Source organism: Aphidius gifuensis, linkage group LG5, assembly GCF_014905175.1.
Source record: "Aphidius gifuensis isolate YNYX2018 linkage group LG5, ASM1490517v1, whole genome shotgun sequence".
NCBI classification, from domain to species: domain Eukaryota; kingdom Metazoa; phylum Arthropoda; class Insecta; order Hymenoptera; family Braconidae; genus Aphidius; species Aphidius gifuensis.
The window spans coordinates 14,544,307-14,572,144 of NC_057792.1; the positions used below are offsets into that span (position 1 = coordinate 14,544,307).

Below are 27,838 nucleotides of genomic sequence, written 5' to 3' on the forward strand. Positions count from 1 at the left end.
ATTGAATAATAGTTTTATACTAAAGTTGAATTAGAATATTTATTTGACTACTAGATATATATTTAGAAAATCTCAAATGAATCAAATGAATCTTATCAACAGGTAAAAAAAAAAAAATAGATAAATTATCATTTTTTTTTCTTTATTCGAATTAAACAATAAATATAACATCAAATTCATGTTATAAAATTTCAATTAAGTTTTAAATTTACATATATTTTATTTTTCTTTAAAACTTATTTATTTATTATAGTTTGAAAATACTTTTGTTTGTTGTAATAATAAAAATGAACAAAGATCGAGATTTAAATATAATTTAACGCTATCTGTGGCCGCTCATTAAGAGTTTCTGTTTTTGGACCATTTTCGACAATTATAAAGTCCATTTTCTTTCTGACCATACTGTAAAATGAAAATAATATTTATTATTAATGTATATTTGATACAAAATAATTTATTTGAAATAAAAATAAATACTTAATACTTAAAATAGCTAAGTATTTTTAACTCGTAAAAATATTTAACTTACACTTTTTCACCATCTTGTGTTTTGAAAACTACTGTACCACAATCAAATGTTGGATATGTTCCTCCAGGTATCATATCTAATAGAGATACTTCTTTGGTAGCCATTATATTTTGTAAATTTTCATCTACTTTTTTATCACATTCAATCTTCACATTATGTTTCAAATGATAACTGTAAAATATAAAGTGCATTATTAATGATGTATATTTATTATCTGCTATTCTCAATGGAAATATAAATAAATAATTAAAACTGATAATGGGTAAACCTGATAATCAAAAGGAAGGTTTAAAATTATTGTTTAATATTCAACTTACACTTCATCACTTTCGTCTGCTTGTATTTTTACTGTCTCATCAACTGAGAAAATAAAACTTCCAATTATTGGAAATGCGTCTCTAAATTTTGATGGTGAATTTGAAGGCAATCTGTGAAATGAAAATGATATTATTATTAATGTATACTTTTTATCAATAGTTTGTGAATGATTAATAATCAATATATGTTAATTAATTATGAATATATCAATTGAATAATTCTAATAAAGAAAATAAATCTTTCAAAATTATTGATTGATAATTAACTTACTCATATTCACCTTCCGATGTTTTTAATGTTACTTTACGACGTGGAATTAAGGCATTGAATCTACCAAGTTTCATTTGTTCAAATGTCTTTTTTTCCATAGCAGCTATTTCATCTTGTAAAGTTGTAGACGTTTTTTTGACTTCAAGGCTCAGTGTGTGATGATAAGTAAATCTGTAAATTTTTTATTAAAAGTTCATTAAAAAAATTAGTAAATAATCAACACTAGGTGATTTTTTTTTTTATACTTAAAACATTACTATTAATAATTAATAATTATAATAAAAAATTTGTTTGAAAAATTATTGATTAATATTAAACTTACGTTGTATTACCATCTTCTGTTTTTAATGTTAATTTACCATTATCAAGTAATCCATTAAATCTATCAAATTTTATTGGTATTGGTTCGCCTCTTGGAAATGGTTCTTCTATATTTGCATTCAATTCTTCACTTAATATTAAATTACGTGTGTTATCGTTTATGAGACTGTAAAATAATAATAAACAATTATGTATTATAGAAATAAATAATCAACTTTCATAAAAATAGATTAATATTATTGACTTGATAAAATATCAAATTAAATACTCATTTTGATCAAAAATTGTTCAACTCACGTTATATCGTCTTCTTCTGTAAAGAGTAAGATTTGACTGTCATCAAATAACACACTAGATGTAATAGTTTTTGATGGAATTATAGAATACTTTAAAGTTTCGTCCCTAGCTGCATACCACATGTCAAGTTCTTCCCGAAATCTATGATTTGTTCTAATTTTATATACACAGTAAATAGCAATATTCATAGCAATAAATGTTAATGGCACTGGACAGATCTTGATAATTTTCCAACATCCAGCTGATTGTTTTTGAGCTGTATAAAAATAATAAATAATAAAAATTAAAATAAATTAATTTAATAAATACATTGTTATAAATAAAAAATATAAAATATTGGATGAATTATAATTATTTGAAATTAAATAGTATAAAAAATGATTAATATTAATAAAAATAAAATTTTGTCAAATACTAAAAGTTGGAACGTCAATTGAAATACACGTGGTATATTTCAAGTCCTATTACATCATTCCACATAGCTTGATTTTATTTTAAAAATTTTGTCTATACTTTCAAAATTATAGACATTATATAAATATATTTCAAAGTTTTCATTTATAATTACAAGAATAACATGATTTACCTGATGTAATTAAACTTTTGGTAAAATAATTACAACCATTTCTCACGTGGCACATGGATTGAAGTAGATATTTCGTTGTGTTTTGAGTTGTAATATAATATATTGTTTTAACAAGTCGCAATCCTATTTTCACAATTTCACTCATTGTTATTATTTATTTTTCCGTTTAAAACAACAAAAATATTTATTAATAATAATTGTGTTATTAAAAATTCAGATTAAACTGATAAACAACGTGGGAGCAGAATTGTTAGCTGTCACAATTGTCATATGGTAAATTTGATAACCAACAAGGTCGGAGAGTGAAAACAGCTGCAACGATTATCACGCATTCTTTTCCACAGTGGTTGATATTTGAACTTGGAATTATTTTATAAAACAGGAAAACTTATGGATTATATAGGAAACTGAAAAAACTTTGTTCTTTTTTTTTAAATTATTTGATAATTCAAGTTTGAACAATTGAATTATTCTTGGAATTTAGAATTTATCGAAAAATATTTTTTTTACTAAAATTTTAAATTAGAATATTTATTAGACTACTAAAAATATCTACGAAAAATTAAAATAAATTTAAATGAATTTTATAAGCCGAAAAAAAAAAAAAAAATAGATAAAATATAGTTTCGTTTTTCAATTAAATTATAAACAATAAATATAAAATCAGATTCAAGTACTATAAAATTTCAATTAAGTTGTTAATTTTTATTTATTTTATCTTATTAATTATAATTTTAAAAATTTTTATTTTATAGCTTGATAAATTGTTTTTTATTTTATAATAACTTTTTACTTTGTAATGACACATATTTTAATAGAATCAACAATTATTAATTATAAATCAATTTCTAAAACTTATCAATTTATTATAATTTAAAAAAATAAAAATACTTTCATGTTGGTTGCACTAATAAAACCAAACAAAGATTAAGATTTAAACATAATCCAAAACTAAGCACGGCTTCCCATGAAGAAATATTTTTTGACCATCTTTAATAATTACTATTGTATATATCTGTCTGACAAAACTGTAAAATAAAAATAATATTATTAATAATACATATTTTATATAAATGATTCATTGGAAATATAAATAAATACTTGAAACTCAAAATAGCCAAGTATTTTTAACATAAAAAAATATTTAACTTACATTTTTTCACCATCTTGTGTTTTGAATACTACTACACCACTATCAAATTTTACCCATGTTGCTTTAGATGATATATCTTCTGTAGATAGTTCTTCAGTATCAATTATATTTTGTAAATTTTCATCCAATTTTCTGTCATATTCAAAATTTACATTTTGTTTGAAATAAAAACTGTAAAATATAAATAGCATTATTAATGATGTATTTTTCTTATCTACTATTCAATGGAAATATGAATAAATAATTGAAACTGATAATAGATAAACCTGATAATCAATGGAAAGATTTAAAATTATTGTTTAATATTCAACTTACACTTCATCACTATCGTCTGCTTGTATTTTTATTATAGTATGGAATGAAAAACTAAAATTTTCAGTTGTTGGAAAAATGTCTGAATAAACTGGATTAGAACGATCGACGGTAATGTCCGGCCACCTGTGAAATAAAAATAATGTTATTAATAATGTATATTTTTTATCAATAGTTTGTGAATGATTAATAATCAATGTATTAATTAATTATAAATATATATGATGAATAATTTTTAAAATGAAAAAAAGGCTTTTAAAATTATCGATTAATAATCAACTTACTTATATTCATCTTTCGATATTTTTAATGATAATTCATTATCTGGAACTAAGACATTAAATTTACTAATTTTTGTTTGTTGTATTTTAGATGGTTCTTTTTCCTTAGCAACTATTCTATCATAAAAATGCTTATCTGGAATCAAGATATTAGATTTAATAATTTTCGTTTGTTGTATTTTAGATGGCTCTTTTTCCATAGCAGCTATTTCATCTTGTAAAGTTGTAGATGTTTTTTTGACTTCAAGGCTCAATGTGTGATGAAAAGTAAGCCTGTAAATTTTTTATTAAAAGTTTATTAAAAAAATTAATAAATAATCAACACTAGGTGATTTTTTTCACTATTAATATAACATTAATATTGATAATTGAATAATTATTAATTATGATAAAAAAGTGGTCCACGAAATTATTGATTATAATATTCAACTTACGTTTTGTCACAATCTTCCAATGTTAATTTACCATTATCAAGTAATCCATTATATCTATCAAATTTTACTGGTATTGGTTCTCCTCTTGGAAATGGTTTTTCTATGTTTTCATCCAGCTCTTTGCTCAATATTAAATTACGTGTGTTATCGTTTACGACACTGTAAAATAATAATAAATAATGATGAATGATGTATATTAATAAATGATCAGTTTTTATAAATTAGGTTAATATTATTAACTTAATAAAATATTAATTAAATAAATTTATTAATCGAAAATTGTTCAACTCACAGTCTATTGCCTTCTTTTGTAAATATTCTTATTCTACTATCATCAAATAAAACACTAGATGTAATAGTTTTTGATGGAACTATAGAATATTTTGAAGTTTCCTTCCTAGCTGTAATCAACATGTTAATACGTTCCCGTAATTCGTGATTTGTAGTAATATTATATGCACAGTAAATAATAGGAATATTTATAACAATAAATGTTAATGGCACTGGATAGATCTTGATAATTTTCCAACATCCAGCTGATATTTTTTGAGCTGTATAAAAAAAATAAATATAAAATAAGAATAAATTAATTATAAATAAATACATAGTATAAAAAATAATTAATATTAATAAAAATAAAATTTTGTCAAATAGTAAAAGTTGGAAAGTCAATTGAAATACACGTGGTATGTTTCAAGTTCTATTGTATCATTCGACATAGCTCGATTTTATTTCAAAACTTTGTCTATACTTTTAAAATTATAGGTATATATTATATATATATATATGTTTTACAAATAAATTACAAGAATAAGATGACTTACCTGATGCAATCAAATTTTTAATAATCTGACTACAAGCATTTTCCATGTGGCAAATGGATTGTAGTAGAAATTTTGTTGTGTTTTGTGTTGTAATATAATATGTTGTTTTAACAAGTCGCAATGGTATTTTCACAATTTCACTCATTGTTATTATTTATTTTTCTGTTTAAAACAAGAAAAAATATTTATTAATATTAATTGTGTTATTAACAATACAGATTGAACTGCTACCTTGCTACTAGACAACGTGGGAGCAGAATGTCAGTTGTCACATGGAAAATTGGAAAACCAAGAAGATCAGAGAGAGAAAACGAGACTGAAAACACGTGCGACGATTATCGCGCATTCTATTCCACCGTGGTTGATATTTGAACTTGGAAATTAAAACAAGAAACTGAAAAATCTTCTTTTTATTTTAATAGAATTTTTTGATAATTCAAACTTGGACAATTGATTCATTAATCAAAATAATTTAAATAAAAAAAATTGTCATCATACAGCTTTGTAGAATTAATTGAAAAATAGTTTTATACTAAAATTTTTAATTAAAATATTTATTAGACTACTAGAAATATATTTAGGAAAATTTAAATAAATTTAAATGAATTTTATAAACAGGTAAGAAAAAAAAATAAATAGGGGAAAGCGGGGCACAATGGAACTAGGCACAATGGAACAAAAAAATATTTTGTATATTTTTCATTTTTTCGTCACTCTTCGATTAAAAAGCCGGAAGAAAATAGATATTAAAAAAAATTTTGAAAATTTTTTTGAGCATTTTAAGAACAAAGAAAATATTTTTATATGTTTTTTTGTTCATCAGAAAAATAATTGATAAATTGCTAAAAAGCAATTGTTCGTAATTATACATGAAGAGAAATAAAAAAAAATTATTTTTTGTGATTAATATCACATTTTATTAAACAACAATAAAGAAAATTTATAATAATAATTTTTTTTTTAATTTTTAAAAATTATTTATGTTTTTCTTATTAATAAGTGAGAAAAACTAATCGGAAAATACAATTGTCATACATCGATTTATATTTTTTCCTTAAGTGTTCCATTTTGCCCCGCTTTCCCCTACTTAAATGATAATTTTGTTTTCTATTTAAATTAAACAATAAATATGAAATGAAATTCAAGTTATAAAATTCCAATCGAGTTTTTAATTTTTATATATTTTATTTTATTATTTTAAATTTTTTTCTATAGCTTGATAAATTTTCTTTTTTAATAATAACTTTTTGCTTTGCATTGATACATATTTCGATAAAATCAATAATTATTAATTATAAATTAATTTTTAAATCTTATTTTTTTATTATAGTTTAAAAATACTTTTATGTTCATTGCACTAATAAAAATAAACAAAGATTAAGATTTAAAGAAAAGTTAAGTACGGCTTTCCATCAATAGATATTTTTTCACCATCTTTGAAAATAAATATTTCATATCTCTGTTTGACAATACTGTAAAATGAAAATAATATTATTATAAATGCATATTTTATATAAATAATTCATTGAAAATATAAATAAATACTTAAAACTCAAAATAGCCAAGTATTTTAAACATAAAAAAAATATTTAACTTACATTTTTTCACCATCTTGTGTTTTGAATACTACTACACCACTATCAAATTTTATACGTGTTGCTTCAGGTAACTCATTTTCTGTAGATAGTTTTTTAGTAACAATTATATTTTGTAAATTTTTATCGGATTTTCTGTTATAATCAAAATTTACATTTTGTTTGATATAAAAACTGTAAAATATAAATAGCATTATTAATAATGTATATTCATTATCTGCTATTCTCAATGGAAATATAAATAAATAATTAAAACTGATAATAGGTAAACCTGATAATTAAAAGAAAGGTGTAAAATTATTGTTTAATATTCAACTTACACTTCATCACTATCGTCTGCTTGTATTTTTACTATACCATGGGATGAAAAACTAAAATTTTCAGTCGTTGGAAAAATGTCTGAATAAACAGGATTAGAACGATCGACGGTATTGTCCGGCCACCTGTGAAATAAAAATAATATTATTGATAATGTATATTTTTTATCAATAGTTTGTAAATGATTAATAATTAATATGGTAATTAATTATAAATATATATGACTGATGAATAATTTTAATAATAAAAAAAAGGCTTTTAAAATTATTAATAATCAACTTACTTAAATTCATCGTTCGATATTTTTAATGATAATTCGTTATCTGAAGCTAAGATATTAAATTTATCAATTTTCGTTTGTTGTATTTTAACTGGTTTTTTTTCCTTGGCAGCTATTCTAGAAGAAAAGTAATTATCTGGAACAAAGACATCAAGTTTACTCATTTTCGTTAGTTGAATTTCAGATGGCTCTTCTTCCATAGCAGTTATTTCATCTTGTAACGTTGTAGATGTTTTTTTGACTTCAAGGCTCAATGTGTGATGAAAAGTAAGCCTGTAAATTTTTTATTAAAAGTTCATTAAAAAAATTGATAAATAATCAACACTAGGTGATTTTTTTTCACTATTAATATAACATGAATATTAATAATTAAATAATTATCAATTATAATGAAAAATTGGTTCACGGAATTATTGATTATAATATTCAACTTACGTTCCATCACCATCTTCCAATGTTAATTTACCATTATCAAGTAACCCATTGAATCTACCAATTTTTATGGGTATTGGTTCTTCTCTTGAAAATGGTTCTTGTATGTTTTCATCCAATTCTTCGCCAATTATTAAATTACGGGTGTTATCGTTTACGAGACTGTAAAATAATAATAAATAATGATGTATTATAGTAACAAATAATCAACTTTTATAAATTAGGTTAATATTATCATCTTAATAAAATATTAATTAAATAAATTTATTAATTGTTCAACTCACAGTCTATTGCGTTCTCGTGTCTTTATTCGTATTTCACCATCATCAAAGAAAACACTAGATGTAATAGTTTTTGATGGTTTTATAGAATACTTTAAAGTTTCGTACTCAACTGCAATTAACATGTTTAATTCTTTCCAAAATTCATGATCTGTTTTAATTTTATATGCACAGTAAATAGCAATATTCATACCAAGAATTGTTAATGGCACTGAATAGTACTTGATAGTTTTCCAATATCCAGCTGATTCTTTTTGAGCTATATAAAAATAATAAATAATAAAAATTAAAATAAATTAATTTAATAAATATATATTGTTGAATATAAAATAAATAATACTTGATCAATTATTCAAAATTAAATAGTATATACCTATATATAAAGAATAATCGATTTTCATAGAAAATTAAAAATAAAATATTGTCAATAGTAAAAGTTGAAAAGTCAATCGAAATACTCGTGGTATGTTTCAAGTCCTATTTCATCATTTGACATCACTCGATTTTAGTTTAAAACTTTTGTCTATACTTTTAAAATTATAGATATTATATATTTAATTCAAAATTTTCGTATAAAATTATAAGAATAATATGATTTACCTGGTGTGATTGGATTTTTCGTAATATGACTACATCTATTTCTCACGTGGCACATGGATTGTAGATATTTTGTTGTGTTTTGTTTTGTAATATATTTTGTTGACCCAACAAGTCGCGATCCAATAATTTTCGCAATTATTCCACTCATTGTTATTATTTATTTTTCTTTTTCAAACAACAAAATTATTCATCAATATTATTTGTGTTATTAACGACAGATTAAACTGCTAGACAACGTGGCTCGTGGGAGCAGAATGTCAGTTGTCACATGGACCTTGGAAAACCAAGAAGACTAAAGAGAGAAAACTAGAGTGAAAACACGTGCGACGATTATCACGCATCCTTTTCCATTGTGGTTGATATCTGAACTTGAAAATGAAAACAGGAAAACTTTTTTTTTTATGGATTATAGGAAACTGAAAATCAATCGTTTTGTTTTTATAGAATTATTTGATTAGAAGTCAAAATAATTCATGTTATAAAATTAATGCTACTTGTTGTCAATAAAAATAGTCAAAATAAAAAAAAAAAAATTAGATTAATTGTTGTATAATTGAATCGTCATAATTTAAATAACAATTGAATATTTTTTCTGGATGAAATATTCGTTGATTCAATTTATAAATAAATTAAATTAAACTTGAAACTATTTTTGTAAAATTACTATTTTTTAAATATTTATACATTTTTATAAGTATATTATCAATTTTTTTTTAAAATAAGAAATGAAATTGTTCAGTAAGTGAACAAGTCAAGTCAAGTTCAGTAAGTCAAAAAAATGAAACAAACTTAGTCGAATTTTTCTTAAATGTATCTTTAAAAATGTATTTCAAATAGTTTGATCTTTGATATCGCTATAATTCAATTTCATAATAATAAATTATGTATGAATCATCGAATAATTTAAATAATTATTAATAATAAATTAATTTCTTAAACTAATTTATTTATATTGTTATTTAAATACTTTTTCTCGTTGCACTAAAAAAAAGTAAATGATGGTTTAAGTGGAAACACTGTTATTTCCGGCCGCCAAAGAAGATATGTTTTTTCATCATCTTCGAAAAAATTGACGTTAAGTTTGTATCGGACAACACTGTAAAATAAAAACAACATCAATAATGTATATTTGATATAAAAAATTCATTAGAGACATAGATAAATCCTTGCAACTCAAAATAATAAAAAAATCGTTTAGGATATTATTGATCGAATTTCAACTTACACTTTATGGCCATCTGGTCTTTTAAATACTACTGTGCCACTATCAATTATTACATCACATACTTCTATTTCTCGAGTTAACATATCATTTATAGCTGATTTTCTAGTAGCAACATCATCTCGTGGAAGTTCTTTTTCAGCAGCAATTTTACTTTGTAAATTTTCATCTACTTTTTTGTCACATTCAATATTTACTCTTTGTTCGAGAAAATAACTGTAAAATATAAATAATATTATTAATAATATATTTTTATTAAATCTACTATTCAATGAAGATATGAATAAATAATTAAAACTGATAATAGGTAAACCTGATAATCAATAGAAGGATTTAAAATTATGGTTTAATATTAAACTTACACTTCATCACTTTTGTCTGCTTGTATTTTTACTGTATTATTACATAAGACACTAAAATTGCCAATTATTGGAAATAAGTCTTCATATGCTGGTAAACTTAATATAAAGTTTTTATCAGGCTTGTAAATGCTCATCCACCTGTAAAATGAAAATAATATTATTTATCAACAATTTGTGGATGATTAATAATCAATATGTTGATTAATAATAAATGTATCAAATTACTAATTCTAATAATGAAAAAAAAATCTTTCTAAATTATTGTTTAATGATTAATAATCAACTTACTTTTTTTCACTTTCCGGTGTTTTTAATGTAAATTCACTACCTGGCATAATTACATTAAATTTACCAAGTTTCTTGAACTCTATTTCAGCTTGTTCTTTTTTTTCAGCAACCATTTCATTTTGTAAAGTTGTAGATGTTTTTTTGACACCAAGGCCCAATGTGTGATGGAAAGTAAATCTGTAAATTTTTTATTAAAAAGGTTTTTAAAAAAATAAATAAATTATTGATTAATATTTAACTTACGTTGCATCACCATCTTCTGTTTTTAATGTTAATTTACCATTATCAAGTAATCCATTAAATTTACCAATTTTTATTGGTATTGGTTTTCCTTTTGGAAATGGTTCTTGTATGTTTGCATTTAATTCTTCGCTAATTATTAAATTACGTGTGTTATCGTTTATGAGACTGTAATATAATAATAAATAATGATGTATATATAAATAAATGATCAACTTTCACGAAATAAATTAATATTATCAACTTAATAAAATATTAATTAAATAAATTTAATAATCAAAAATTTTTTAAGAAACTGTCGATTAATGTTCAACTCACGTTATATTGTCTTCTCGTGTATTTATTTTTATTTCACCATCATCAAATAATACACTAGATGTAATAATTTTTGATGGAATTATAGAATACTTTAGGGTTTCGTTATTAGCTCCAGTAGTCATGGCGATATCTTCACAAAATTCAGGATCTGTTTTAAATTTATTTGTATAGTAAATAGCAATATTAACAACAATGATCGTTAATGGAATTGTAGAATACCATAAAGTTTTTTTTGTAACAGCACTCCAATATCCAGCTGACTCTTTTTGAGCTATATAAAAATAATAAATAATAAAATGTAAAATAAATTGTTTCAATAAGTATATTGTTGAATCAAAAATATATATATAGTACTTAATTAGTTATAATTATTCGAAATTAAATAGCATAAAAAATAATTAATATTAATAAAAATAAAATTTTGTCAATAGTAAAAGTTAAAAAGTCAATCGAAATACGGGTGGTATGTTTGAAGTCCTATTTCATCATTAGACATCGCTCGATTTTATTCCAAAACTTTTGTTTATACTTTCAAAATTATACATACATATTATATATATTTACTTAAAATTTTCGTATATGTATAATTACAAGAATAACATGATTTACCTGGTGTAATTGGATTTTTGGTATTATGACTAAAACCATTTCTCGCATGGCACATAGATTGTAAATATTTTGTTGTGTTTTGTTTTGTAATATTATTCGTTGTCCGAACAAGTCGCAATCCAATTATTTTTGCAATTCCACTCATTGTTATTATTTATTTTTCTATTTCAAACAATTAAAATATTAATTAATATTAATTGTGTTATTAACAACAAATTAAACTGTTAGACAACGTGGGAGCAAAATGTCAGTTGTCATCACGTCATGCACATGGAAAACCCAGAAGATCAGAGAGAGAAAACTATAATGAAAACACATGCGACGATTATCACGCATTCTTTTTCATTGTGGTTGATATTTGAACTTGAAAATGAAAACAGGAAAATTTTCCTTTTTATGGATTATAGGAAATTGAAAAATCTTCCTTTTCTTTTTATATAGAATTATTTGATAAAAAGTACAACTTGCATATATCTTACTGCACTGAGATATATGCAGATATATGTATGCAGAAAAATTTAACACACCAATCAATCCCGAATTAATTGAGAAGTGGTATAGAAACTATCTGATCACTGTGGTGAATCCCACCTGTGAAGGCAAAAGTCCAAGGTTTCTCAGATATATTCAATTGATATTTTTTTATTTAATAATTATTTAATATTTAATGTTAATAAGTAAATTTTTGAAACGTTGGACTTTTGCTTTTACTGGTGGGATTCGCCAGAGTGATCTTATAGTTGTATACCATTTCTCAACCGACTCATTGGAAGTTATAACTTATTATTATAATAATAATTATAGTTATTATTATAATAATACATTTTAGAAACGAATTTGATTTAATAAACTTATTTAATTTCAAAGAAAAAAACAAAATTATAATTTATCTATTTTTTTTTTGACTAATTGTTTATAAAATCCATTTGAATTTATTGGAATTTTTCTATATATTTCTAGTAGTCCAACAAGTATTTTAAATCAATAATAGTATTATTGTGAATTATTCATTGATTTTATTCTTTTATTACCATTAGTAATGATGACTCACTTTTCTCTGGCGAAAATTTTACTTAGATTTTTCTCCGATTTTCTCCGCATATTAATGAAGTTTTTGAATATAACTCCGATTTTTTAAAATCGGAGAAAATCGGAGAAAATTCGTAGATGATCGGAGAAATCAATTTCACCAGGGTTGACTGCAACACGAGAGCAATAATGCGTATACCAGCGATTCATGTTTTTATTTTTTTCTTTGTCTCAACACGATTATTTGATGTATTTTTACTATTTTATTGTTTATTTGATAATATAAAATTCACTGTTAAATAATAAGCAATTACAAAATTTGTTTTTCAATTATATAACCAAGTCATTGTACAGGCAAATTACTTTTTTTTGGTATGTCACTTTGTAAACAAACCAAAGAATTTTTTTTGGGTTTATATGTTTTAGATATATACACAAAATTAAATTTCATTTATACTTTTTTAAATTATAATTATAGTGATTCAATTTTTATTTCACCATCATCAAATAATTTTTGATGGAATTATAGAATACTTTAGGGTTTCGTTATCAACTGCACCAAACATGTCAAAAATTTCCCAATATGTAGGATCTGTTTTAAATTGATCTGTATAGTAAATAGCAATATTAACAACAATGATCGTTAATGGAATTGTAGAATACCATAAAGTTTTTTTTGTAACAGCACTTATTATTTTCCAATATCCACCTGATTCTTTTGGAGCTATATAAAAATAATAAATAATAAAAATTAAAATAAATTAATTCAATAAATATAATATTGTTAAATATAAAATATTTAATACTTGATTAATTATAATTATTTAAAATTAAATAGTACAGAAAATAATCAATTTTAATGAAAATAAAATTTTGCCAATAGTAAAGATTGGAAAGTCAATAGAAATACATGTGGTCCGATTTCATCATTCGAAATCACTTGATTTTCGTTCAAAACTTTCATCTATACTTTTAAAATTATATACATATATATATAGGTATAGGTATATTTACTTATATATCGATTTCAAAATTTTTATATATAATTACAAGAATAACGTTATTTACTTGATGTAATTGAATTTTTTGTAATATGACTACATCTATTTCTCACGTAGCACATGGCTCGTAAATATTTCGGTGTGTTATTTTTTGGAATATATCTTGTTGTTCCGACAAGACGCAATCCAATTCTCATAATTCCACTCATTGTTTTATTTTTTTTTCTTTTTCAAACAATTTATTTATATTATTTGAGTTATTAACAATATATAAAAATTATGTAATTAAACCACTAGACCATGTGGGAGCAGAACTGTCAGATGGTATTTACCATAAGATGTACAAAACTATGAAATTGATGATGATATTAATTTAAGTGATTTATCTGATATTGAAGATGAAATAATGAAAAGAGATGATGATAAAAGCAAAATTAAACGTCAACCAAAACGTAATAGTAATATACAAATTAAAAGAAATCTTAAAGATGAAACACAATTACAAACAGCATGTATTGATGGTGATATTGATAAAGTTAAAGAATATCTTGCAGCAAAACATCCAGTAAATGTACGTGATAATTGTGGCTGGACACCACTTCATGAAGCAACAAATTTTGATTACATTGACATTGTTAAATTACTAATAAAACATGGAGCAGATGTTAATGATCCTGGTGGTGCACAATGTGGAGGTATAACACCATTACATGATGCTGCAGCATGTGGGCATACAATTATGATTAATTTACTTATGGAAAACGGTGCTGATCCAAGATTGGTAACAGACAAAGATGAAACAGTTTTAGATTGTCTTGTTGCTTGGCGTGAAAGAGTTAAAAATTTATCACAATACGATGAGAATGAATACAAAAAAATATGTGATAAGCTGAGATTAATATTACCATCAAAATTACTGAATAATAAAAAATCTAATGATAATGAATTGGCTGTAGCACAACCAAGATTATTTCCATCAATTATTGATCATGAAGATCCAGATGATTTGAAATTATCAAATGACGATGAGCCAGTTGATACAAAAGGTAAAATAAATAAAATATCCATTTAAAATATCAACGATTTCAACTGAAGCAGCAGCTTTTTTTGCTTTTTTTATTTCAATATTTGGAGTACGTTAATAATTTAATTTATAATTTTAAGAAAATAATTAACGATTTAATATTTTGATTTTTTATATGTTTTAATTGTTGTATAAAAATATTTTTAAAGATGCTGATTGGAGAAATTTTGCATGGATATAAATTAAAAAGTAAAGCAAATCGAGAATTTGTAAAAGAAGAGTTCCTATATAAATTTTTCAAGTCTATTAAAAGATAATAATCAAATTGGGGTTTTTTATTATTGAAAGAATAATAATTTACACGGATTTTTATTTCTGTACAGGTGGGTCTATTTTTATTTGAAGGATTATAGTGACAATTTTAATGAACAAGCCAAGAACAGCATTAGAAGATTACATCCACATTTTATTGACGTTTGCCAACCAAATGACTCATACGAGTTTCAATATAAATATCATACTAATTTTACATGTCAAAATGAAGTTAGAAAAGATTTTTGGAATGATTCAAGGTAATTAAAAAAATATAATTACAATGAAATAATTATAAAATTTGTTGTTATTATAATTTGATAAATTAATTAAATATAATTTCATCATGTTTTCTTTTAGAAAATCATTAGAAAGTCATCAAAATAAAAAAAAAAAAACAAACGAGGTAAAGTTTGTGTCGGACAACACTATAAAATAAAAATAATGCTATAAATAATGTATATTTTATATTAACAATTTATTGGAGATATAGATAAATACTTGCAACTGAAAATAATAAAAAAATTCGTTCAAGATTTTATTGATTAATATTCAACTTACACTTTATGGCCATCTGGTCTCTTGAATACTACTGTTTTTATTTCTTCAGTTAATATCTCTCTTATAGATAAGTAGTAGTAGCAACATCATCTCTTGGAAATTCTTTTTCAGCAGCAATTCAAAAATTCTATCATTAACTGAACGATATAGAAAAATATATGATGACATTGAAAGCATACCAGAGACAATGTTAAAATCATTAAAAAGTTGTGAAAATACATCGACATTTCGTTTGAGAAATAGTAATAATTTTGATAAAGAAATAATAACGTTACTTAAAAGTTTAGAGTATGAAAAAAATATTCAAGTATTGTACTTATCATCTGGTAGTTTATTTAATATTGGTAATTATTTAGGACAAACACTTGTTAATTTATCATCACTACAAGAGTTACATTTACAATGTTGTGATATTGATTACAATTGTTTATCATATATTTATTCATTGCCATTATCAATGCGTGTTTTAGATCTCAGTTATAATCCACTTGGTCGTGAAAGTCAAGATAAACTTGTTCAAAACATCAAACGACAAGAAAAAGAAACAAACAAAAAACAATCATCGAAATATAATATTAATAATATAAATATAAACAAAAAATTCACATTGGACATTATTATCAGCGCACCTTGGATTGAATGAAAGACTGGAAAATAAAATCTTCGTATAGATTATAGACAAAGTGTTGATAATATTTATGCATGTTTTCTAAATTGAATTAATAATTAGTTATCAAAATAATATGTGAAAAAAAATTAATTATAAAAAAAAGAGCCGGCGATATTTATGAAAGAGTTAAATCAAAAAAAAAAATATAAAAGTTTTGCGAAAGAAAATGATAAGTTAAATTTATATCTTCAGCAAACAATTTTTTTTTTTTTAAGGTTTATGTTTTGTCTTAAAAATAAGCAAAAAAAAATATATATTTGGTTGAAACCAGATTAAACCTTCCAGTGTTTAAAGATAATTATAATTAAAAATAATAATTTTATATAATTTAAGAGGCATTTTTAATTTGGAGCTTAAATTTAGTTCATAAAAAAATCTTCTTTTGAATTGTCACCGTTAATTTTATGAAAAAAAGAAATATTAAATATTAATTGGTGATTAATCTTTATATTTAATTAATAATAATAATGTTTATTTAGTTTTTTTCACTTTGTGTATATTTCAAAATATATATTTTTTTTTGTGGTAAAATATATATGTATAACTGGCTTATGAAATTTGAGTTTATACTTACCTAAAAAATTATTATTAAATGCTTTTTTTTTTAAATTAAAATTAATATTTAAGTTTATAAAATTTGGGCAAATATGCTGCTTTTTTATAAATAAACCAATGACAGTTGTCGTTTTAACTATTAATTTTATTGATATTTTTTCAAGTAAATAATTATAAAATAAATAACACTAATTCCAAACCAAACGATGTTTATTTTTCTAGCACATCTTTGGCTTCTTTAATTTTAGTTGCAATAAAAGGTGAACCACCACGATCGGGATGATTAGCAAACATTGATTTTTTAAATTGATCATTTATTTTTGATTTATTTGCAGCTGGTGATAATGACAGTATTAACCTAGCTTCTCTTTTAGTCATTGGCTGTTCAAAGCCACCTTTGTAATATTTATTATTTGCTATTGATGCTGCATCAAGTTGTGACAAACCTTGAAATGCTTTACTAGCTTTTTGTGATAAATTTGGCAATTGACGAGCAATATATTGTCTACCAAAACCAACACCTGCCATTCCAATACCAGCTAACACTGCTGCACTTGCCTATTTTATCAAAAAAAAAATATATAAATTAAATCTACATTAATTAACAATTAATTTTAAATTCATTTTGATTTTTATTAATGAAAAATAATTACCATTTTGTTGTGTTGTTTAAATTAAACAATGATGTAATATTGTTTTTAATTGTGTATAAATTAAAATCTACGTCGCACAATAATATTATGTGTTGTCGTTCGTTCTATCAATTTCTATTTTTTTTTTAGGTTAGATTTGCAAAGATGTATTGGCAACGAATCATGAATTTTGAAGAAAAATTTACCCCCTTGTATTAGGAATGCAGAACAAGCAAAGAGGTATTTTGTTCTTTATTATCATATGATGGTAACAACACCTCCTCTTAAATGCTCCTAATACTTGTTTATAATTTTTTTTTTTTCTCCAATGAATAATTAATTAATTAGTTAATTAATAAACATTAATTAGTATTTTTTTTAAAAATATTTATTATTTAATAATCTACTGCCTCTATATTTTCTTTTTGAATGAAAATCTAATTTTTGTTGTACTTGAAATTTTAAAGGACATATTTGACATTGTCATGCTTGTCATTTTTATTTATTTATAAAAACACGTTTTATATTCGAGTCTCAAATTCTTTGTTTTATAATTTATTTCATTTGTTTTTTAAATATGACATTGCCAAACAAACAACCAGTCATATCAGCAAATGTCAATAAGAGCTTTATTTAAAAAACTTTTTTAAATATCAGATACTTTTTAAAAATTATTGTCAACATGTCATCGTTTGGTAACATCCTCTGAATATATATAGGAAACTGAAAGCCTTTGTTTTTTTTTTTTTTTTTTTTTATAGAATTTCTTGATAAAAAGTAAAAAAAAAAATTGATTATTATGATTTTGTTTCTTTCTAAATTAAAAATAAATATTAAATCAAATTTAAATTACAAAATTTATGCTACTTGGAGCAATTGTTGCACTTATTCATGCAAGTGTCCAGTAACAATAATTATTATTGTTATGTTCAATGGAAAAGTACGGAAATTAATCTTTTTATTTTTTTAATGATCGATCAAATTGGCTATTTAATAATGAAAAAAATAATGATTACGTTTATCGATGTTAGGAAATTCAATATTATTAAACAAAGTATATAAATTATTATGAAAAAAAAAAAAAAAATTAGATTCAATGTTGTATAATTGGAACGTCATGATTTAAATAAAGAAATTGAATATTTTTTTCTGGATAGAATATTTGTTGATTTAATTTATAAATAAATTAAATTAAACTTGAAACTATTTTTGTATAAAATTACTATTCATTAAATATTCTTACATTTAATGAATATAATGTTAATTTTTTTTTTTTATAAAAAAAAAATTGTTTAGTAAGTCAACAAAATAAAAAAGAAAAATGGAACAAACTTGGTCGAATTTTTTTTGGAATGCATGACTATCTTTAAAAATGTATTCTAAAAAGTTTGATTAGCTATATAATTAAATTTCATATAATGATAAATTATGAGTAAATAAAAAATCATCAAATGATTTTAATAATTATTAATAATAAATTAATTTTTTAAACTAATTCATTTATATTGAAACTTTGTTAATTGCAAGTTCCAAAGGAGATATGTTTTTGCACCATCTTCGAAAACTTCAACGTTAAGTATGTGTCGGACAGCACTGCAAAATAAAAATAAGATTAATAATGTATATTTCATATAAACAATTCATTAGAGATATAGATAAATACTTGCAACTCAAAATGATAAAAAAAATTCGTTCAAGATATTATTGATTTAACTTACAATTTATCACCATCCTGGTTTTTGAATACAACTGTTCCACTATCAATTGATGCATCACATGTTTTTATTTCTTCAGGTAAATTTTTTTTTAGAGATTTGTGAGTAGCAACATCATCTTCTGATAGTTCTTTTACAACAAAAGTTTTATTTTGTAAATTTTCATCCAATTTTTTGTCACATTCAACATTCAGATTATGTTTGAAATGATAACTGTAGAATATAAATAGCATTGTTAATGATGTATATTTATTATCAACTACTCAATGGAAATATGAATAAATAATTAAAACTGATAATAGGTAAACCTGATAATTATTAAAAGAAAGGTTTAAAATTATTGTTTAATATTCAACTTACACTTCATCACTATCGTCTGCTTGTATTTTTACTATATCTTCAAATGAAAAACTAAAATTGCCAATTATTGGAAATAAGTCCTTATATGATGGTAAATTCAATTCAAAGTCGACTCCAGGGTCATCAGGGGAGTGTATGTTTGTCCACCTGTAAAATAAAATTAATATTATTAATCAACAATTTGTGAATGATTAATAATCGATATATTAATTAATAATAAATATATCAAATAGATAATTCTAATGATGAATAAATAATCTTTGAAAATTATTGATTAATAATAAACTTACTTTTTTTCACTTTCCGGTGTTTTCAATGTTGTTTTACAACCTGAATGAGTTAAATTAAATTTCCCATCTTTCTCAAGTGTTGTTGCAGGTTCTTCTTTTTTTTCAGCAGCTATTCCATTTTGTAAAGTTGTAGACGTTTTTTTGACTTCAAGGCTTAATGTCTGTTGGAAAGTAAATCTGTAAATTTTTTAATAAAAATTTATTAAAAAAATAAATAAATTATTGTGCAAAAAATTATTATTAAAATTATATTGACTAACATTTAACTTACGTTGTATCACCATCTTCTGTTTTTAATGTTAATTTACCATTATCAAGTAATCCATTGAATTTACCAATTTTTATTGGTATTGGCTTTCCTCTCGGCAATGGTTCTTGTATGTTGGCATCCAGCTCTTCGCTAATTATTAAATTACGTGTGTTATCGTTCATAAGACTGTAAAATAATAATAAATAATTATGTATTATAGAAATAAATGATCAACTTTCATAAAATAAATTAATATCATTAACTCAATAAATTATCAATTGAATACTTTCAATAATTACAAAAATTGTCTAAGAAATTATTGATTAATATTCAACTTACTTTATATTATTTTCCCGTGTTTTTATTCGTATTTCACCATCATCAAATAATACACTAGATGTAATAATTTTTGATGGAATTATAGAGTACTTTAGCGTTTCGTCATTAACTGCACCAAGCATGTCCCAATCTTCCCAAAATCTAGGATCTGTTTTAACTAGATATGCATAGTAACCAATAATAATTGATAATGGAACTGTAGAATACCATAAAGTTTTTTTTGTAAAAGCACCTATCATTTTCCAATATCCAGCCGATTCTTTTGGAGCTATATAAAAATAATAATAATTAAAATAATTTCATTCAACAAATCTAAAATATATAATACTTTATTAATTATAATTTTTTGAAATTAAGTAGTATAAAAAATAATCAATTTTAATAAAAATAAAATTTTGTCAATAGTAAAAGTTAAAAAGTCAATCGAAACACACGTGGTATGTTTAAAGTCCTATTACATCATTTGACATCACTCGATTTTAGTTTAAATTTTCGTCTATACTTTTAAAATTATAGATATTATAGATATTTATTTTGAAATTTTCGTATATAATTACAAGAATAGCGTAATTTACCTGGTGTGATTGGATTTTTGGTAATATGACTACATCTATTTCTCACGTGGCACATGGATTGTAGATATTTTGTTGTGTTTTGTTTTGTAATATATTTTGTTGTCCCAACAAGTCGAAATCCAATAATTTTTGCAATTATTCCACTCATTGTTATTATTTATTTTTCTCTCTCAAACAACAAAAATATTTATTAATAATAATTGTGTTATTAAAAATACAGATTAAACTGCTAGACAACGTGGGAGCAGCAAATGTCAGTTGTCACATGGAATATTGGAAAACCAAGAAGATCAGAGAGAGAAAACGAGAGTGAAAACACGTGCGACGATTATCGCGCATTCTATTCCACTGTGGTTGATATTTGAACTTGGAAATTAAAACAGGAAAATAGATTATAGAGAACTGAAAAACCTTCTTTCTTTTTAAATTGAATTATTTGATAATTCAAATTTGGACAATTGAATTATTTATTAATCGAAATAATTTTTAAATTATTTTAATGTAGACACAGCTTTGTAGAATTAATTGAAAAAAATTTTTTTTACTAAAATTTTAAATTAGAATATTCATTAGAGTACTAGAAATATATTCAGAAAAATTTAAATAAACTCAAATGAATTTTATAAACAGGTAAAAAAAAAAAAATAGATAACTTATAATTTTGTTTCTTATTTAAATTAAACAGTTAATATCGAATCAAATTCAAGTTATAAATTCGAATTAAGTTTTTAATTTTTATATATTTTATTTTATTATTTTAAATTTTTTATTACTCCTTAATAAATTGTTTTTCTTTAATAATAACTTTTAGCTTTGGAATGATACATATTTTGAAAGAAATCAATAATTATATTTAATAATTATTAACTACAAATCAATTTTCAAAATGTATTTATTTTTTATAGTTAAAAAATACTTTTATGTTCGTTGTACTATTAAAAATTAACAAAGATTAAGATTTAAACTTCAAGTGCCTTCAACTCTGGCGACGCTTGAAAATATGCTATATTCTTACCATCTTCGACAATTACAAAGTTAAATTTCTTTCTGACAATTCTGTAAAATGAAAATAATATTAATATTAATGTAAATTTTATACAAACAATTCATTGGAAATATAAATAAATACTTGATACTTAAAATATTTTAGTATTTTTAATTTAATTTCTATTAAGAAATTATTAATGAATATTCAACTTACATTTTACGACCATCTTGTGTTTTGAATACTACTGTACCACAATCAAATACTATTTTCGTTTCTCCAGGTATCATATCTTCTAGAGATACTTCTTCAGTGGCAATTATATTTTGTAAATTTTCATCCAATTTTCTGTCACATTCAATATTCAGATTATGTTTCAAATGATAACTGTTAAATATAAATAGCATTATTGATGATGTATATTTATTATCTACTATTCAATGGAGATATGAATGAATAATTAAAACTGATAATAGATCAATCTGTTAATCAAAAGAAAGGTTTAAAATTATTGTTATTTAACATTTTATCTTTTGTACACTGTATCAACTGAGAAAGTATTCCAACTGGGGATGAGGAATAAAACTTGATTGAAATATGTAATAAAATTTGGGTATTCAATTTGGATATAAAATCTATGTAATTAATTGGATCTTTGAAAGATCAATAATAAACCAGAAACTCAAAATAGACAAACATAACGGGCAACAAAATTGTGGTGACTCCAGGGTTTTTAATATTTAAATTATGATGATTTGGAAAAGGCCATGTTTCAATTTTGGTTTTACACTTCACTTTTCATTTGTTAATCAAAATATTCATATAATTAATTAAATAAACTTTTACGTTATCACCATCTTCTTTGAATTTAATTCCATTGTAATCCATTTTTTATATGGTTTGCATGATAAGGTTCTTGTAGGCATGCTCTTGCTTATATGAAATTGTGATCGTTCTTTAATATAATAATAAATAATGATGTATATTAATAAATGATTAACCTATATAGATTAATATTATTGACTTGATAAATACATAAATTAAACTATTTAATGATAAAAATTGTTCAACTCGACAAATGGTCTTCTTTTGGAATATTTATTTCACAATAATAATACACTAGATGTAAAATTTTTGGTACTTTAAAGTTTTCTGAAGCTTTGCAATTACCAAAATTCAGAAAAGTTCTTTTTTTTATGCACAGTAAATAATAGCACTATTTATAACAATAAATGTCAATGACACTGGATACATCTTAATAATTTTCCAACATCCAGCTGATATTTTTTGAGCTGTATAAAAATAATAAATAATAAAAATTAAAATAAATTAATTTAATAAATACTTTGTTGAATAAAAAATAAAAATATATTATATATACATATGTTTTAAAAATTTTCATTTATAATTACAAGAATAAGATGATTTACCTGATGCAATTAAATTTTTAATAATCTGACTACAAGCATCTTCCATGTGGCAAATGGATTGTAGTAGAAATTTCGTTGTGTTTTGTGTTGTAATATAATATGTTGTTTTAACAATTTTCACAACTTCACTCATTGTTATTATTTATTTTTCTTTTTCAAACAACAAAAATATTTATTAATATTAATTGTGTTATTTACAAAACAGATTAAACTGCTAGACAACGTGGGAGCAGAATGTCAGTTATCATCACGTCATGCATATGGAAAACAAGAAGATCAGAGAGAGAAAACGAGACTAAAAACACGCGCGATGATTATTGCGCATTCTATTCCACCGTGGTTGATATTTGAACTTGGAAATTAAAACAAGAAACTGAAAAATCTTCCTTTTATTTTAATAGAATTTTTTGATAATTCAAACTTGGACAATTGATTCAGTAATCAAAATAATTTAAATAAAAAAATTTGTCATCATACAGCTTTGTAGAATTAATTGAAAAATATTTTTTTTTCTAAAATTTTAAATTAGGATATTTATTAGAGTACTAGAAATATATTTGGGAAAATTTAAATAAATTCAAATGAATTTTATAAACAGGTAAAAAAAAAAAATAGATAAATTATAATTTTGTTTTTTATTTAAATTAAACAGTCGATATCAAATCGAATTCAAGTTTTTAATTTTTATATATTTTATTTTATTATTTTAAAATTTTTTTCTACAGCTTGATAAATTGTTTTTTTCAATAATAACTTTTTGCTTTGCAATGATACATATTTTGATAAAATCTATAATTATTAATTATAAATCAATTTTTAAATTTTATTTATTTATTATAGTTTAAAAATACTTTTATGTTCGTTGCACTAATAAAAATAAACAAAGATTAAGATTTAAAGCAAAGTTAAGTACGGCTTTCCATCAATAGATATTCCTTCACCATCTTCGAAAATAAATATTTCATATCTCTGTTTGACAATACTGTAAAATGAAAATAATATTATTATTAATACATATTTTATATAAACAATTCATTGGAAATATAAATAAATACTTGAAACTCAATATAGCTAAGTATTTTTAACATAAAAAAATATTCAACTTACATTTTTTCACCATCTTGTGTTTTGAATACTATTACACCACTATCAAATTTTATACGTGTTGCTTCAGGTAACTCATCTTCTGTAGATAGTTTTTTAGTAACAATTATATTTTGTAAATTTTTATCGGATTTTCTGTTATAATCAAAATTTACATTTTGTTTGATATAAAAACTGTAAAATATAAATAGCATTATTAATTATGTATATTTATTATCTACTACTCAATAGAAATATGAATGAATAATTAAAACTGATAATAGGTAAACCTGATAATCAATAGAAAGATTTGAAATTATTGTTTAATATTCAACTTACACTTCATCACTATCGTCTGCTTGTATTTTTATTATACCATGGGATGAAAAACTAAAATTTTTAGTCGTTGGAATTGGATTTTTGGTAGTATGACTACATCTATTTCTCACGTGGCACATGGATTGTAAATATTTTGTTGTGTTTTGTTTTGTAATATATTTTGTTGTCCCAACAAGTCGCAATCCAAGAAATCTCGCAATTATTCCACTCATTGCTATTATTTATTTTACTTTTTCAAACAACAAAAATATTTATTAATATTAATTGTGTTATTAACAATACAGATTGAACTGCTACTAGACAACGTGGGAGCAGGATGTCAGTTGTCACATGGACCTTGGAAAACCAAGAAAACGAGACTGAAAACACGTGCGACGATTATCATGCGTTTTTTTTATTTCGTTGTTTTTTGTGATGTAATATAATATATTGTTTTAACAAAGCGCAATCCTATTTTTAGAATTTCACTAATTGTTATTATTTATCTTTCTTTTTCTGTTATTAAAAATTCAGATTAAACTGCTAGACAACGTGGGAGCAGCGAATGTCAGTTGTCACATGGAAAATTGGAAAACCAAGAAGATCAGAGAGAGAAAACGAGAGTGAAAACACGTGCGACGATTATCACGCATCCTATTCCACTGTGGTAGATATCTGAACTTGGAAAGTAAACACAGGAAAATTTTTCGTTATTAGGGATTATATAGAAAACTGAAAAACCTTCTTTCTTTTTAAATTGAATTATTTGATAATTCAAATTTGGACAATTGAATTATTTATTAATCGAAATAATTTTTAAATTATTTTAATGTAGACAATCCAATAATTCTCGAAATTACACTCATTGTTATTATTTGTTTTACTTTTTCAAACAACAAAAATATTCATTAATATTAATTTTGTTATTAACAACAGATTAAACTGCTAGACAACGTGGGACTGTGGAAGCAGAATGTCAGTTGGATCAGTTGCGTCAGTTGTCACATGGACCTTGGAAATGCTTGGAAAACCAAGAAGACTAAAGAGAGAAAACTATAGAGTGAAAACACGTGCGACGATTATCACGCATTTTTTTTCATTGTGGTTGATATCTGAACTTGAAAATGACAACAGGAAAACTTTTTTTTTTTTATGGATTACTTGTAGGAAACTGAAAAACCGTCGTTTTGTTTTTATAGAATTATTTGATAAAAAGTAAAAAAAATTCATGTTCTAAAATTAATGCTAGTTGTTGTCAATAAAAATATAGTCAAAAAAAAAATAAGTAGATTTAATGTCGTGTAATCAAATCGTCAAAATTTAAATAAAAAAAATTGAATATTTTTTTCTGGATAGAATATTTGTTAATTTAATTTATAAATAAATTAAAATAAACTTGAAACTACTTTTTTAAAATTACTATTTATTTAATGTTTATACATTTTTATAAATATAATATTAATTTTTTTTTTTATTTATAAAAAAAGAAACTGTTCAGTAAGTCAGCAAAATAAAAAAAAAAAGGAACAAGCTCAGTGGAATTTTTCTTAAATGTATGACTAATCTTTAAAAATTTATTCAAAAAAGTTTGATCTTTGATATAGCTATAATTGAATTTCATAATAATAAATTATGTATAAATTAAAAATCATTAAATAATTTAAATAATTATTAATAATAAATTAATTTTTTAAACTAATTTATTTATATTGTTATATAAATACTTTTTCTCGTTGCACTAAAAAAAAGTAAACAATGGTTTAAGTAGAAACACTGTTGTTTCCGGCCGCCAAAGAAGATATGTTTTTTCATCATCTTTGACAAAATTGACGTTAAGTTTGTATCGAACAACACTGTAAAATAAAAATAACATTAATAATGTATATATTTCATATAAACAATTCATTAGAGATAAAGATAAATACTTGCAACTGAAAATGATAAAAAAAATTCGTTCAAGATATTATTGATTAATATTCAACTTACAGTTTACCCTGCGGTGGAATTGTGGAAATGATTTCTTCGATATTCTTCGATTTTTCTCCGAAATTTTTCTGTTTTCTTCCGATATTTTTCCACATATTGTTAAATTGAAATTTCGGAGAAAAATCGGAGTAAAACAAAAAATCTGCATTTATTCTGATTATCTCTGACTTATTCCGATTTTCTCATATTTTTGGCCGCAGAAATTATTTTTATCATGGTAATTTCACCATCTGGTCTCTTGAATACCATTATACTCTTGAATATAGTATTATAAATTATCCAAGAGTACTAGTGTTCAAGGGTATATACTAGTACACTCAAGAGTAAATACTAGACACTTTTGAATACTACTGCATTAGTGTCAATCAAGATTTAACGTGCGCATTAGTCGAAATTTTTTTAAGAAAGTTGTCAATCGTTTTTTCTTATCCAATATAATTTTCTGGATTGACTGGTGTGTTGAATTTCTTTGTTAAACTTGCATATATCTCACTGCAATTTAATTTAACTGCAAGTTTGACAGAGTAATTCAACGCACCAGTCAATTCAGAACAGATACATACTATCTATTGAGAATAAAATCAATGAATAATTTACAATAAAATTATTCAGCATCAAAATGAATTAGTTAAGAAGTGGTATACATATTATAAGATACTTGACACTTGTTAACTTATCATCACTACAAGAATTATATTTACAATGTTGTGACATTGATTACAATGGTTTATTCATTCCATTATCAATGCGTGTTTTAGATCTCAGTTATAATCCACTTGGTCGTGAAAGTCAAAATAAACTTGTTGATTTAATAACACCATTAAGAAATTTACAAACTTTAAATTGTAAAATT

The 27,838-nt window shown here is 23.2% G+C and overlaps 4 protein-coding genes across 4 annotated transcripts; 1 reads left to right on the forward strand and 3 right to left on the reverse strand.

The window, feature by feature from the left end:
• Nucleotides 1-299: 299 nt before the first annotated feature.
• LOC122856461 lies at nt 300-2,466 on the reverse strand. The gene is made up of 7 exons (XM_044158131.1): nt 2,322-2,466; nt 1,736-1,991; nt 1,440-1,604; nt 1,118-1,288; nt 847-957; nt 530-700; nt 300-402 (listed from the first exon to the last, which is right to left on the reverse strand). The coding sequence occupies exons 1-7, from the start codon at nt 2,464-2,466 to the stop codon at nt 306-308; spliced, it is 1,116 nt and encodes a 371-aa protein (XP_044014066.1). The 3' UTR covers nt 300-305.
• A 7,346-nt stretch (nt 2,467-9,812) lies between these two features.
• LOC122856462 lies at nt 9,813-12,015 on the reverse strand. The gene is made up of 7 exons (XM_044158133.1): nt 11,871-12,015; nt 11,262-11,532; nt 10,947-11,111; nt 10,704-10,880; nt 10,416-10,553; nt 10,057-10,269; nt 9,813-9,927 (listed from the first exon to the last, which is right to left on the reverse strand). The coding sequence occupies exons 1-7, from the start codon at nt 12,013-12,015 to the stop codon at nt 9,813-9,815; spliced, it is 1,224 nt and encodes a 407-aa protein (XP_044014068.1).
• Nucleotides 12,016-14,306: 2,291 nt separating this feature from the next.
• LOC122856463 (tonsoku-like protein) lies at nt 14,307-15,165 on the forward strand. The gene is made up of 2 exons (XM_044158134.1): nt 14,307-14,946; nt 15,134-15,165. The coding sequence occupies exons 1-2, from the start codon at nt 14,307-14,309 to the stop codon at nt 15,163-15,165; spliced, it is 672 nt and encodes a 223-aa protein (XP_044014069.1).
• A 1,984-nt stretch (nt 15,166-17,149) lies between these two features.
• LOC122857700 (mitochondrial import inner membrane translocase subunit TIM14-like) lies at nt 17,150-17,793 on the reverse strand. Its single transcript, XM_044159997.1, has 2 exons — nt 17,676-17,793; nt 17,150-17,580 (listed from the first exon to the last, which is right to left on the reverse strand). The coding sequence occupies exons 1-2, from the start codon at nt 17,676-17,678 to the stop codon at nt 17,233-17,235; spliced, it is 351 nt and encodes a 116-aa protein (XP_044015932.1). The 5' UTR covers nt 17,679-17,793; the 3' UTR covers nt 17,150-17,232.
• Nucleotides 17,794-27,838: the final 10,045 nt, after the last annotated feature.